General features: G+C 40.6%; 1 protein-coding gene across 6 annotated transcripts in view; it reads right to left on the reverse strand.

Annotated features, from left to right (window-relative positions):
* LOC307038646 (pleckstrin homology domain-containing family A member 7-like) overlaps positions 1-12,984 on the reverse strand; it is a 168,434-nt gene that overhangs the window by 77,538 nt on the left and 77,912 nt on the right. For all 6 annotated transcript variants that reach the window (XM_079680210.1, XM_079680208.1, XM_079680209.1 and 3 more), the window contains one exon: positions 370-453. In XM_079680210.1, coding sequence (XP_079536336.1) covers positions 370-453 — 84 coding nt within the window. The remainder of the gene's footprint in view (positions 1-369; positions 454-12,984) is intronic.

Consider the following 12,984-nt stretch of genomic DNA (forward strand, 5'->3'; position numbering starts at 1 on the left):
AAATATGTAGATGATTGCTTAAGGCATGGGTAAGAAGTCACAGTGAAAAAGAAGTTCAGAAACAAACTCATGAAACATTCAACTACAAGGGCAGAAGAGCTTTTTCCTTAAATCCTTTTAGATTTGCCTCATTTTCAGCAACATCACTTTTTAGGAAGTGATAAAATAACCCAGTCACAGCATAGCATTCAACTCAGAGATGGAAACACAGAATTTAAGGGGCCATTTTTAGCATTGACAATATCAAACCACCTGGAGAAAGTCAAAGTATCACAAAGCATTGGATATCAAATATATATGTTCTCTTCTTCAACAGGTTATTTGAGGTAATGGGCTGCAGATAAGTGGGAACAAAATGTAATAACTCACTGTTCCTGCAGGATGAAATCCATGTTCTCCGCAGAGATCTGCCCGCTCACAGGATGGCGAAACGCCGTGGTCCTCTGGTTATGACTGAAGCGACAGAAGAAAGAGAGAGAGAGAGAGAGAGAGAGAGAGAGAGAGGAGACAAAATTAGCTCCAGTGAAATCTCTGTGAGGGTACCGCTGTGGATTTTCACCCCCACTGTGAGCACCAGTATAGCCGACACGAGCCGATCATTCCCCGGAGCAGTAGTGGGATTACAGGCTCTCCACCCTCATGGGCATTTCGTCCATGACTTTCCCAGCTCAGTGTAGAATGTGAGGGCTGGCTGTGTGACGTCCCCCCCCCCCACCCCACCCTCCACAACCCCACCCAAAACGTCCTGTACAGCAATCAAAAGTCGGGCTCAGCACAAAAAGCTGGACAGTGCAGGCAGGGCCTCCATCAGTTATAGACTCGGCCAGTCGCTCTAAGCCTCTAGCACAGCGTCAAAGCATTCGACAGGGAAAACAACACGCGGAGGAATGAGGGGTCAAAATTTGTGTGTGTGTGTGTGTGTGTGTGTGTGTGTGTGTGTGTGTGTGTGTGTGTGTGTGTGTGTGTGTGTGTGTGTGTGTGTGTGTGTGTGTGTGTGTGTGTGTGTGTGTGTGTGTGTGTGTGTGTGTGTGTGTGTGTGTGTGTGTGTGTGTGTGTGTGTGTGTGTGTGTGTGTGTGTGTCCATTTCAACAGCAAAGAGTCGACAATGCCTGCTGTGGTGGTGTATTGATGTTTACTCTGAAGGTTTGCAGTGAATGAACTAAAGAGGAGGAAGCCAGAATTCTGTCTTTAACCTCAGAACTCACTTTTGTTGGGGTCTCGAAACACTAATCTTTGGTACATATAAAGGGAAATCTCATGCAACAAAATGTGTTCGCAAATATTTGAAAATAACAATGAATGACACCATAAGAAGGAAAAATATAAGCTGGCTCGTAGTTTTCTGACAGCATGACACTTTTAAATTGAATTTATTGAGCTAAATCAATTTATTCCAGCCTACATGTATAAATAGATTTAACATCATTGAAAATTGCATATTGTTGAGTTTTGGACGTTTTTTTTTTTTTTAAACCAGCAATCTGAAGAGGTCACATCTAAGAAACCACTATTTTCTGAAATTCTTTACTGACAGAAGTTTAACTGGAGTTATAACTGTGCCATTTCAATAGAGTTTACATATCTTTTCCTTCACGGTCAACTATTATATTTTCAATCTTTAAGTTCTATACATCTATATTTGAGATGTGTATATTGTATAATTGTTTATTTTCTACTCTTTTTTTATTTATAATTATGTGCAATACTTGTTTTAAATGCTGCTGCAACAAAAACAATTCCCAATGTAGGATAAATAAAGTCCTATTCTACAGATAAGAAAAGTTTGAAACAAGAGACATCATAAAAAATACATGTGAAGTGTTAGTTCAGTTCTAAAATATAGCATCATGGTATTAAGTTTTGAGTTCTGTGGTTTAGAGTTTGGCCTTTTGTCCTTATTTTGTGTTTGGTTTTCAGATTCAAGTCAAAAAATGACATCCGGAGCACAACGCTGAGAATTTATAGTTTTCTACAGCCCTGACGAATCACCTCAGAGGCCGTTCTCACATTTACACACGTTTGAGAGAAAATGCAGAAAAGGGTGTTCAGGAGCACGGGAAAGACTGCTCTATTTCCTCAAGAGAGCTACAGTGCTGGAGGAGATGTGTTCGTCACGCTGCAGAGTGTGTGTTACAGGACAAAAACACCCCGTGCTGTAGATACCATCCCTCAGGGGATCCGCTCACTATCTCAACATCACAAGCCGCCCTGCAGCCGGTCTGAGGCGCTTTAAGAATTAATGATTGTCTGAATAGGATGGAATTATAATCGATCAGTTGGAGCAGGGAAGGGAAAACAGACAGTCCCGACGGGGCTCAGAGTTACGACTGAAACACTCTCTGCTCTCAGAGCGGCTACACATTCAACAGACATGCTAAACAGCAGTTTGTCAACGCTGTTTAGCATATAGACAGCGAGCTGATTAATGCACGTGATATCATGTGTGTTGCACATGTGGAGAAAGTCCCTTCAACATGTTAGAGTGTAAACCAATGAAGCAGGGACTCAAAATACACTACCATCTACTTCCTCATTATTGACAAACTTTTCATTTCTTCCTTTCTCAAATACTTGGCTTTCAAAATCTAAATAATAAGAAAAAGGGAAACAAATCTATGTATCTATCGATCTAATCTGGATATGGAAATATATTTGTATTTACGTGATTATATTTGGAAAAGGTCTGTTTTTTCACCTGTTAATGGATGACATTAAAAAACTTGAATTACATTGGCAGGAACATGTTATAATCAGGGAATTCAATTAATTTAGAAGGAAATTAAGCATTAATACACCATTATTAGATAATTGGTTTATTATGGTAACTCATTGGTATTCATGGAGGCTCTCTTAAAAACCTTTTCTCCCAATAAATATTTAAAAAAGGCCCTATTAGGCTTTTGGGGTTTCCCTTTCCGGAAGTGCGTTATATAGGTTTGTGTGCATGTAAATCAGGGGTCTCAAACTCAAGGCCCGGGGGCCAAATCCGGCCCGCGACTTCATTTTATGTGGCCCCGCAAGAGCTTGCAAAGAATATAATACGTTTATTATACGGTTACATGCCACTTTACAGAAGCCGGTTGCCCATAAACTACATGTCCCACAATGCATCTCGTTTTGTGACGAGACGCGCACTGAAGAAACTTGCAATTATTTGCCCTGGACTTCTGCTTTCAGACGTATTTAATTACTAAGTTATTATCCTATCCGATAATAATCCAATTCAGAGGCAATAATGTAATATAATACATTATTTTATATATATATTTATATAATTACAACCGGCCCTTTGAGTGCAACCTTTATCCGAATGTGGACCACGATGAAATTGAGTTTGACACCCCTGATGTAAATGGTCTGCAAAGGCTAAAATCCTGAATTACTGGAAAGCATTTTATTGTTTGGAGCGCTCCAACACATTGTACGTGATGGAGTAAGGGGCGGGACATCTCTAATCGGTTGACCAATCACAACAGAGTCATCCAGCTAACCAATCAGAGCAGACTGGGCTCTGGTTTCAATCAGAGGGTGAAAAGAGGTGCTGCAGCACAGGCAGTATGAGAAAAATGAAAAGCTGAACATTAAAGCATGGAGACATGTCACAGTAGAGACACTACATACAAATATGAACCTAAAAGCATAATAGGGCCCCTTTAAAGAAAATATTGCAACAATCAATCCAACACACAGTTAAGAAATGTTAAATATTGCATGATGACAGCCGTAACCCATTTCTCATTCACACAAATGTGTAGGAACTAATGGACGCATGCAGTATTCACAAAGAGCTTATGAAATGAAATGCAATATGTTAAACCTATTAACTCGGATCCCTCTGCCAGAATGGTGAAAAAGGTATTTACGACCACTGATGATGACACCTTTAAATCCTCTCAGTGGGCCTGGCAGTAAGTATGGATATTGATCGCCAACATTCACACAAAGGCTTGGTTATTTCTCAGCTGATGTGTGAAGCTCTTCTCCAGGGGGAACTGATAGATCCAGGTCTGATAGCTCACAGAATATGAAAGTAAAAAGCGTTGTCAGTGTCCCCTAAAAAGGTTGTTTATCAGCGTGTGTGTGGATCCCTTCTCTGCAGCGAGGTCTAAAATAGTACATGATATAACAGACATGATTGTGTCATTTCAGTAGAGCTGAACAATAACCTGAGCTGTAAAGGGAAAGGGAAAGGTAGCACTAAAAGCTTCATAAAGCACCCTTTCAACAATGCCCTTTAACACATGTAATAAAAGACACAATGCATCTCCGAGTCCATTGTGGGTTTTTCTTATAATAACAGCAGGAATAGTGCTGCTTTAGTGGAGTGGGATGACATAAAAGAATCAGTGTTGAACATAAAATGATATTTTTTGTCACAGTCGCTCAGGTTGAAAGAGGAAAAGCTACCTCATGTTGATCATTACGTACAAGTCGGTCAAACAGGAAGAAGGGTATCGAAGAACACGAGTGAAATAAAGGATCAGAAAGCAATCCAGATACAAGACATGTCTGAAAAATGATGCTCCTGGTTAAATAGGTCAAGTTCAATGCTCTTCCCTGCAAATTGGGGACTAACTGGAATTAGATGGAGAGGACAAGATAAGGGGATAACCCAAAAAGTAGAAGGTGCACAAATCAATAGTCTTTGGTCAAATGACTATATCAAATGTGAAGCGTTGGCTTGAACCAAAACATTTGCATTATCCCCCTTTTATTACAAAATCATTGTACCTTTAATCTAAATATATTTGTTATATGTTTACTCGATGCTATTTTTGTTTTTAAGTCTTTTACTTGTATCTGTATGCCGTCAATTTTCTGTGAAATGTCTATGTGAAGCACCTTGAACTGAACTAAAGATTATTATTTGTAATGTCATGTTTAATGTCTGTGTCCTTGTAACTTGTCCTAATTTGTGTCCATGTTGATGATGCAATATGTGATGCAAGAACAAAGTCAGACTTGATCTCACGATAAAGTGTTATGGTATTGAATCAAAATTATACAATTATTAGCCGACTAATGAAGCTCAGCATAAGTTCAACCAGGAAGACCATCTTTACTCTTCATTTACTAATCTCACGTAACTACTCTCTCTCCTCTCAATAAGTGACCGGGGGCGTCACTCCCCAGCTTAACCAATCACTTCGCTCTATTCCCCAGAGCTGTGACATAGGTAACTTCGTCACTGTGGACTGACGGATTTGGGCACATGTGGTTTAGTTTGAAAGTGTTCCCCCTCCCGTTTTGTCTGTTGCTGGTAATTGTGTTCGCCTGGTGCCCTGTTTTGTCTCTTTCCCCCCCCCCCCTACCTGTGTCTTATTGGCCTGATTTGTGTGTGTGTATTTAGGCTCTGTTTTCCCTGGTGTGTGAGATCCTTGTGGCTGGTGACTGTGCTCACGGGAACAGCCAGATTGAGGCTGTGTCCTGTGCTCGAAAATGTAATAAATGCCCACACCGGGTTGTATTTCTGGACGTTCTGCCTCTGCCTCCTTGCTTGGTCGGGCTGCTCAATTGTCGGCATCACAAGAGCCTATCATAGCGCTCTGCCAAACCTTTTAAGTCTGATCTCCCCCCTCTGACAGCTGTCATTTCAGGTGACTCTACACAACCCCCCTCCTCCCCTTTTCACCTCCCGTCCCTCTGAATCCAGGGTCAAGCTAAGCCCCTCCCCTTCACACCGGACTTAACTATCCATTCACCACCACCAGTGTGTAGACCCCCGGGGGTTTCATCGGATCAGTTCTCCCCTCCCGAATGATACTTCCTGCACAACGGGGCCAAATTACATTCATTTGTGTATCCCTGCAATAAATATGTATTCTTACATCAAAACCGTCTCTTCTGATTGAACTGCAGTTTCTATTAACTTAAAAAATGCATGTCGTGTCTTTCTAGTTTTATGGTGCGCAAGAATAAATAACAATAAAACAGTAAGCAAACAGTAATTGCATCTTGATCGAGCGAGTAGGCTAGTTGTTATTGTTACTGGAGTCGGCCATTACCAAGATGGATTCAAATGAGACAGAACACAAGGCAGCCATTAGCAGCTAGTTCTTTGGTGAGTGGTTTGACAATCCTTCTCTCCCACATCTTTCCATCAATGCATGTGTTTGTTCTTTCGGGGCCTATTGAGTCTTTACATCCCCATAGGGAAATCTCAAAGAAAGAATTGCATGCAGTAGTAATGTATTGAGCACGGGAGGATCAAATCACAGCCATGATTATGTAAAGAGTAGTATTGAGCAGGGTGCATCCCATAAACCACATGTGAACTTAATGTGATTTACAGGAAAGCCGTCTAGAAGGAACAGGGATCCTAACGCAGTCCATGCAGGAAAGAAGTGGATCCGTCCTGTTTTTCAGATTCATGTTCACATACTGCCATTTATAAGAGATGCACTGACGCTAGCAGCATTAATCATTTCCTCAGAGTCTGCAACATATCAATCCCACAAATTAATCAAACTTGCCGAGTCCTTCCTCTCACCATTAGTGTCAGTTTGAGTTCTCACATCTGAAGCCAAATGGGCACGGACACATTCGGCTCCATCTGCTTCAGACGACACGAGACGGATCTGAACCAATCAGGCACACTGCGGACGATATTACAGATTTTATGGGGTTCTGACACCCGTTTCAGCTCCGATCCCAGCGGGGAACCGACGCTCTATCAAAACCATCACAGGTTCGGATGTGATGAAGACTATGTTTGTGATACAACATCTTGTTTTATAGAATAATGAAATAGACAACGAGTCCAGATTTAAAGGCTTTTTAAAAAGCTAAAAACAAATGTCTGTCCTTTTCAAATTAGGAGCCATTTTTAGAAAATATTTTTGGCCACGTTTGGAGGCATACGTTATGAGATTTATACTGTATTTGAGGGGGAAAAATGTGTTTGTATTTTGAACAATGAATGGACAAATCACTTCAAATAAATAAAAGGTTTCTTAAAAAAGAAATGAATGATGGGTTTGTGCAATGGTAATAGGAGATCTAAAAGGAGATATAACACAGGATTTTCATGCAATGTCAAAAAACCCAGGAACCCAAACAAGCTGTTCAGACTAAGTGGATCATTACTTTGTCATCCGAGATAAAATAACGACCTCGAGACCGCTCTGCCTGTCAAGCCCGTTTAATTTCATGATTTGTTGCTCTTCTATCGATCTCCATTTATCAGACAAGCTCCCCTGCATCCCGAGCACTCTCTGTTTCTTCTTCAAAAGGCCTGCGACGCCACGAGGGAAATAAACCAAACCTTCCTCTGACAAAACATCCTGACCGCTGATCTGCAGTCAGCTCTCAGTTTGACTCTGTTGACTCGTGTAAGAAATGAAATCAATAGTTATGTGCCGTAACTTTAAATTAATAACACCGGTTGATTCTGAAACCGGATGTTCGGGACATTTTCGACACACCCGACTTACGTTTTGGTGAAAGTTGTTGTTTGTAGCCTTTAGCATGTAGCAAATAATATGTTGTGTGTGTGAGTATAAGGAGAGTGACTTGTGGAGTTATACAATGAACACACTATGTCAAACTCTCACTAATTGACGTTGTATAATCACTCGCGGGAGACAAATCTAATTCAAGAGGAAGACCCGCCCCTGGTCGTTGCAACCAATAGATGAAGAATACAAAATGATATAAATAATGAATGTACGGGGAGACGCGCCCTCTCTCTTCCACACAGCTGTGAAACGTTTTGTAACGTCTATTATAACGCTACTTTATTAAATATTCTTAAAACGAAGAACACTTCACTCGTCCAGTTCCTCATGACTTTTGTGAAGGACGTTGGTGGAGGTTCTCCGGGTTACGTAAACACGCCGTGGTCGGTAACACATCCCAACTCTCGTGCAATCACACATGATCACACACACCACACACGAGCCGTCACACACTGCACCTGCTGCGTCATGTAACCCTTGGACACACCGCTTAATGAACTCCAGCTGCTTTACTCCCGTTTGTCCTTGTAGCTAAGTAACGGAAAAATAATATGTTGTGCTGCCGAAATAATTCAATCGAATACTGGACTGACTGAAAGAGAATCACCAACAAATGTCATTAGAGTATTTACATCATTATGAATTGATTATCTTCACAACATCACCTTGGTTTTGGGCGATTAGGGACATTTTATACACTAAAACTATTTCCGCCTTCTCGGAAATAATTAACAATGACAGAAATAATCATTAGATACTTCATTACAGTCTAAAGGGCTTTCTACCTCTTGATTTATTGCGAAAAACAGTTCGCATATCCTGAAAATCAATGTCCCTATGTAGTCAGAAATCAAACTGTCACCGGGGGATTTATCCGATATTCACTCAGATGCTACTTCCCAGTGAGTCATGATTGGCTGACAGTAATCTTTGTGATTGTCTATTGATAACATGATTTACCAAAATTGCCTAATAATGGTCTTTGCAGGCGGTAAGAAAGAAAAAAGAAGATGGACTTTTATTAATCCCTCTTGGGGAAATGGTTTCTCTGCATTTGACCCATCCTAGTGTTAGGAGCAGACATGACATGCTGCCATTTTGAACGGCGCCCGGGGAGCAGTGTCGGGAACAGTGCCTTGCTCAGGGGCACCTTGGTAGCACTTGGGCCGTTTCTCAATCTCGAGGATTCTGGCTTCCAAGCCAATATTTCAAGGATGCCACGTCATCGAGTGCCGCCGCAGGACTGTTCCAATCTCCAGCATACTTGGAATTCCACCAAGGCCGCGTCCTTGGTTTGGGGGAAAATTCGAGATTGCACATGGGTAGACTTCGCGTCCTTAAAATCCCCACAATGCTTTGCGCACGGACCAATTTCAAAAAACCCTGCGGAGAACGGCTGAACCGACAGCACACATTTAAATGTAAGTATGTAGTGGCGTAGAACATGTGTTACATATGTTACTTTGTTATCACCATAAATGTGTTCCGTGAAAGTAAGTTCATAATTAGATAGACATCGTGAGGTATTTATTTTCGGTACAGTTTATGTTGAAACCGTTAGAGAGAGTGGCAGACTTGTTAGCCTGTTCCATTCTTCTTCGTTTTCCGAAGCCGTGGCTGGAAGTATACTTGCTTCGTTTCTGAAGGAAGTGACTTGGAAGTACGCGACTACCAAGCCAGCATCCTCGTGATTGAGAAACACACATGGACTTGCCGAGACTTGAACTGGTGACCTTCCAGTTGCCAAGCCAACTCCCTATCGACTTCGCCGCCACCGCCAGAACGAAAAGACTAGAGTTGAAATATGATTAGAGGAAGAGAAATATCGAATGACCTGCTCAATTCTCCTAATACTTTAAGAAAGCTTTGTTTACAGAATGAATAATATCAGATTTAATCATCTATCGTAAGCTCAAATGCTTTTTGAGACAATCAGGATGTAATCACTTGCAAGTGTGCACTTTGATTTACTTCTAAGAGCATGCGAGACAAAAGCTGAGGAGAGCTCTTGAGAGCAGTGAAAATTCATGAGAGCAAAGTGAACTCACTTCAACTTCAGAGAAATCAGAAGCTTCATTTTACCAGTAAGACATCTAGCTGATTACATTCAGTAGGACAAGAGGTGATTCATCTGTGCAAATGTTTTGTGTTAGAGTTTCCTGTAGTGTGTTATATAGGTTTTGGTGCATGTTAATGGTCTCCAAAGGCTAAAATCCCAAAGTAAACATGTGGCACCGAATACAAATATGAACCTGAAAATGAGCAGAACATGTCCTCTTTGACTATTATCAAACAATAAATCTGTATGTGGTAATGTGGTAATGATTCACTGCTGTTAAAACGCTACAAATAGCACTTTGACATTTCCTTTCTTCGATGCTAGACTGATCACTGTGTCATCATCACTGATAAAGTAAACCTCCATGTGACTGACTTTGTTTAACAGATGTGCAACTGACATTGTGTTTCTCTTCGATGTGCAGAGTGGGTGTACTGTCAGTCAAAGGTCTCGGCTATTTAAAGGGTGTTTCCAGCCAAAATGTGTTTGAAGTGCGGCGAGGGAGGGGGGGGGGGCATTATGGGGAAACACAGCAAGGTCATTTTCATTCACAGCACAGTGTGCATGTTTAACTGAGTGTGTGTGTTTGTACAGTAGAGAGAGTGAGAGGATGCTTGGGTGAGAGTACAAGAGAGTGCATTTCAGGGGAAATAACTGGCAACTGTGTATACATATAAGAGTACAGCGTTTTAAGTGAGCAAATACAACACCTGTGTTAAAATATTTGTTAAAGAATAGCTTTGTCTTTGTTAGGGAAGCCCACATGTCATTTATTTATTTTCAATTGTTTGCATTTTATCTTAACACTAGACATTCTTATTTATCTTGAATTGTATTGCATTATAAAATGGTACAATTGGGATTTTAGCCCATTTACATGCACAGAAACCTCTGTAAACACACTACAGGAAATATCAAATGCCTACAGAATGATATGGTCTCTTTAAATGCAGAAGCCAGAGTGAAAACTGGAACTAAATAACAATAAATACCCAAATGACTTCTCTTGGCAAAATAAAACACTTAATGAACTCCACATGCGTCCTTTTTAATTAACATGCGCTTACACAATTCAAATAAAAAGCCCCAAAAATATATATATAAAAATGTAATTAAAAAATCCATTGGAATAACACACACACACACACACACACACACACACACACACACACACACACACACACACACACACACACACACACACACACACACACACACACACACACACACACACACACACACACACACACACACACACACACACACACACACACACACACACACACACACACACACACACACACACACACACACACACACACACACACACACACACACACACACACACACACACACACACACACACACACCAAGTACTAAGTGACACTGGTGCCTGGCCTAATGTTTAAATAACAGTCAGGTAATTGAGTCGCACAGAGCCTCAGCTGCAGATCGTCCTGCTTTGGCTGCAGGACTGAAGTGGGTTAAAACATTTTCACAGTGGGTTTCTGGCAGCGTGCAGAGTGGGCTGCTCTGATTATTTAACAGCCTGAGAGTCAGAAGAGCTTTCCTGATGATGCCTCCAGCCTGCAGCTCTCACAAACAGCATGACATTCAAGGTTTTTGTAGCACTGTCCTAATGTAACAGTGCTAAACAACTGGTCTGTGCATTGATTAGTTCTTTAACAGAGTAACAATAAAGCCAAAAACGTGCTTGTTACAAGGATTGGGACCAAATGATTGTGAATTAAATTAGTTGTTTTCTGTTTCTGGACAAAAACCTGAGCTTGTGATGCAAATCAATCATCATGTTTAGAGTTTTTACTCTAAAAAGTGATAAATATATTGTCTCATAATCATGAACATTAACAAAATATAAATGCAAAACTCTATCAATACAAATCTCCGGCTTTAAATACAAAAAAAAGCACTCGAAATAATCACAATCACTTCCACCTTGTTGAGCCACTTAAACTGCAAAAGCAAAAACTATGGAGAGCTGCAAGGAGATTATTTAGTATAAATAAACAGCAAAAGCCAGAAAGAAAACCAAACTATTTCCTCTATTTATTTTAGTTTACCTGTGTCACGGCTGCCACTTCATTACTCTGCTCCCCCTCCGAGTGTTTGAGTGTGTGTGAGAGTGTGAGTGTTGCATGCACTGCAGCAGGAGGAGGCAGCCCCAGCATGCAGCTCAGTCCTATAACTGGCCAGGGGGTGAAGAGATGGAATACAATCTGACCACTACACACACACACACACACACACAAAGTAACACACACACACTCAGCATGCCCCTTCTGAATTCCTAGCAGGCCGCCGCTGCCTGTAAATTCCTCTCTTGGCCCAGTGACACATTTGGTTCAGCTCCATGCTGCTGCCACCTTCCCCTGTTCAGGTTTCACAGCCGCCCACACACACACACACACACGCAGGAAACATCACAAACACAAAGCCTCTTTCCCTCTCACAGTCCACCTCTCTCTCTCTCTCTCTCTCTCTCACACACTCTGCCCATCGCTCTCACTCAGGCTGGAAAGCGTTCAGAATTGTCGCACCTCTTGTTTGATTAAAGGACGGCGAATGAAAGTCCTGAGAGTTTTTGTCAGGTTAAGTGGAGCCAGAGTTATGTGAGGCTGTGGCAGAGTGTGAGCTGAATGCCGCCAGCGTGCCCACTGCCACCAGAATCACTGTAATGAGGGGTTATTACCAAACAATGCAAGAACCCGGCCGTAGTGCCAGTCTTTTGTACCACATTTCATTTTCAGGAGCGACAGTTAAGCTTTCACGTAGTGTGCAGACTTTAGAGTGAGGCTGGAGGGGGCGGGCAAATTTAGAGCAGAGACAGACAAAGATACAGGGCAGCAGATGTTTATTCAGGCAACTACATGGGTGACTATTTTACACAAAGATTGCCTCAAAAAAATTACCTAAAAGTCCACATAAAGCTTGTTACTAATGTCATCTTTAAATTCTTATGTACACATTTTTTTATAAATATTTGTTATTATTGTTATTTAAATTATTGTCTCTTCTTTAATTAGGTATTTTATTTTGACTTCTTACGTTGATAAAAAGATCTTTATTCTACTTGTATTTTACCTTTGTGCACATTAACTACAATTATTATTTTTGAATAGTATTGGTAATTGTATTTTAGCTTTTATTCTGGATTTTATTTTTTATGTTTATTTTACTCTAAATTGTCTTTCTATAAATATTACATTCAATTTTTTGTTACTCTATTCTTTTATATTATAATTTCTTCTACTTTATGTATATATATATTATTGAACATTCTTAAATTTGACTTCTAATGTATTTCTTATAATTCATTCCATGTTTTATTTTACCGTCACTTGTTATGTTTATATAATATTTATATAATTTTTTCTTAAATGGAGCAACAGTCACCAAACCCATTTCCCCGTTTTATATAAAGTATTACTCCGTCTCGTTTTTATCTCC

This window comes from Notothenia rossii (assembly GCF_949606895.1).
Source record: "Notothenia rossii genome assembly, chromosome: 5".
In the NCBI taxonomy this organism is placed as follows: domain Eukaryota; kingdom Metazoa; phylum Chordata; class Actinopteri; order Perciformes; family Nototheniidae; genus Notothenia; species Notothenia rossii.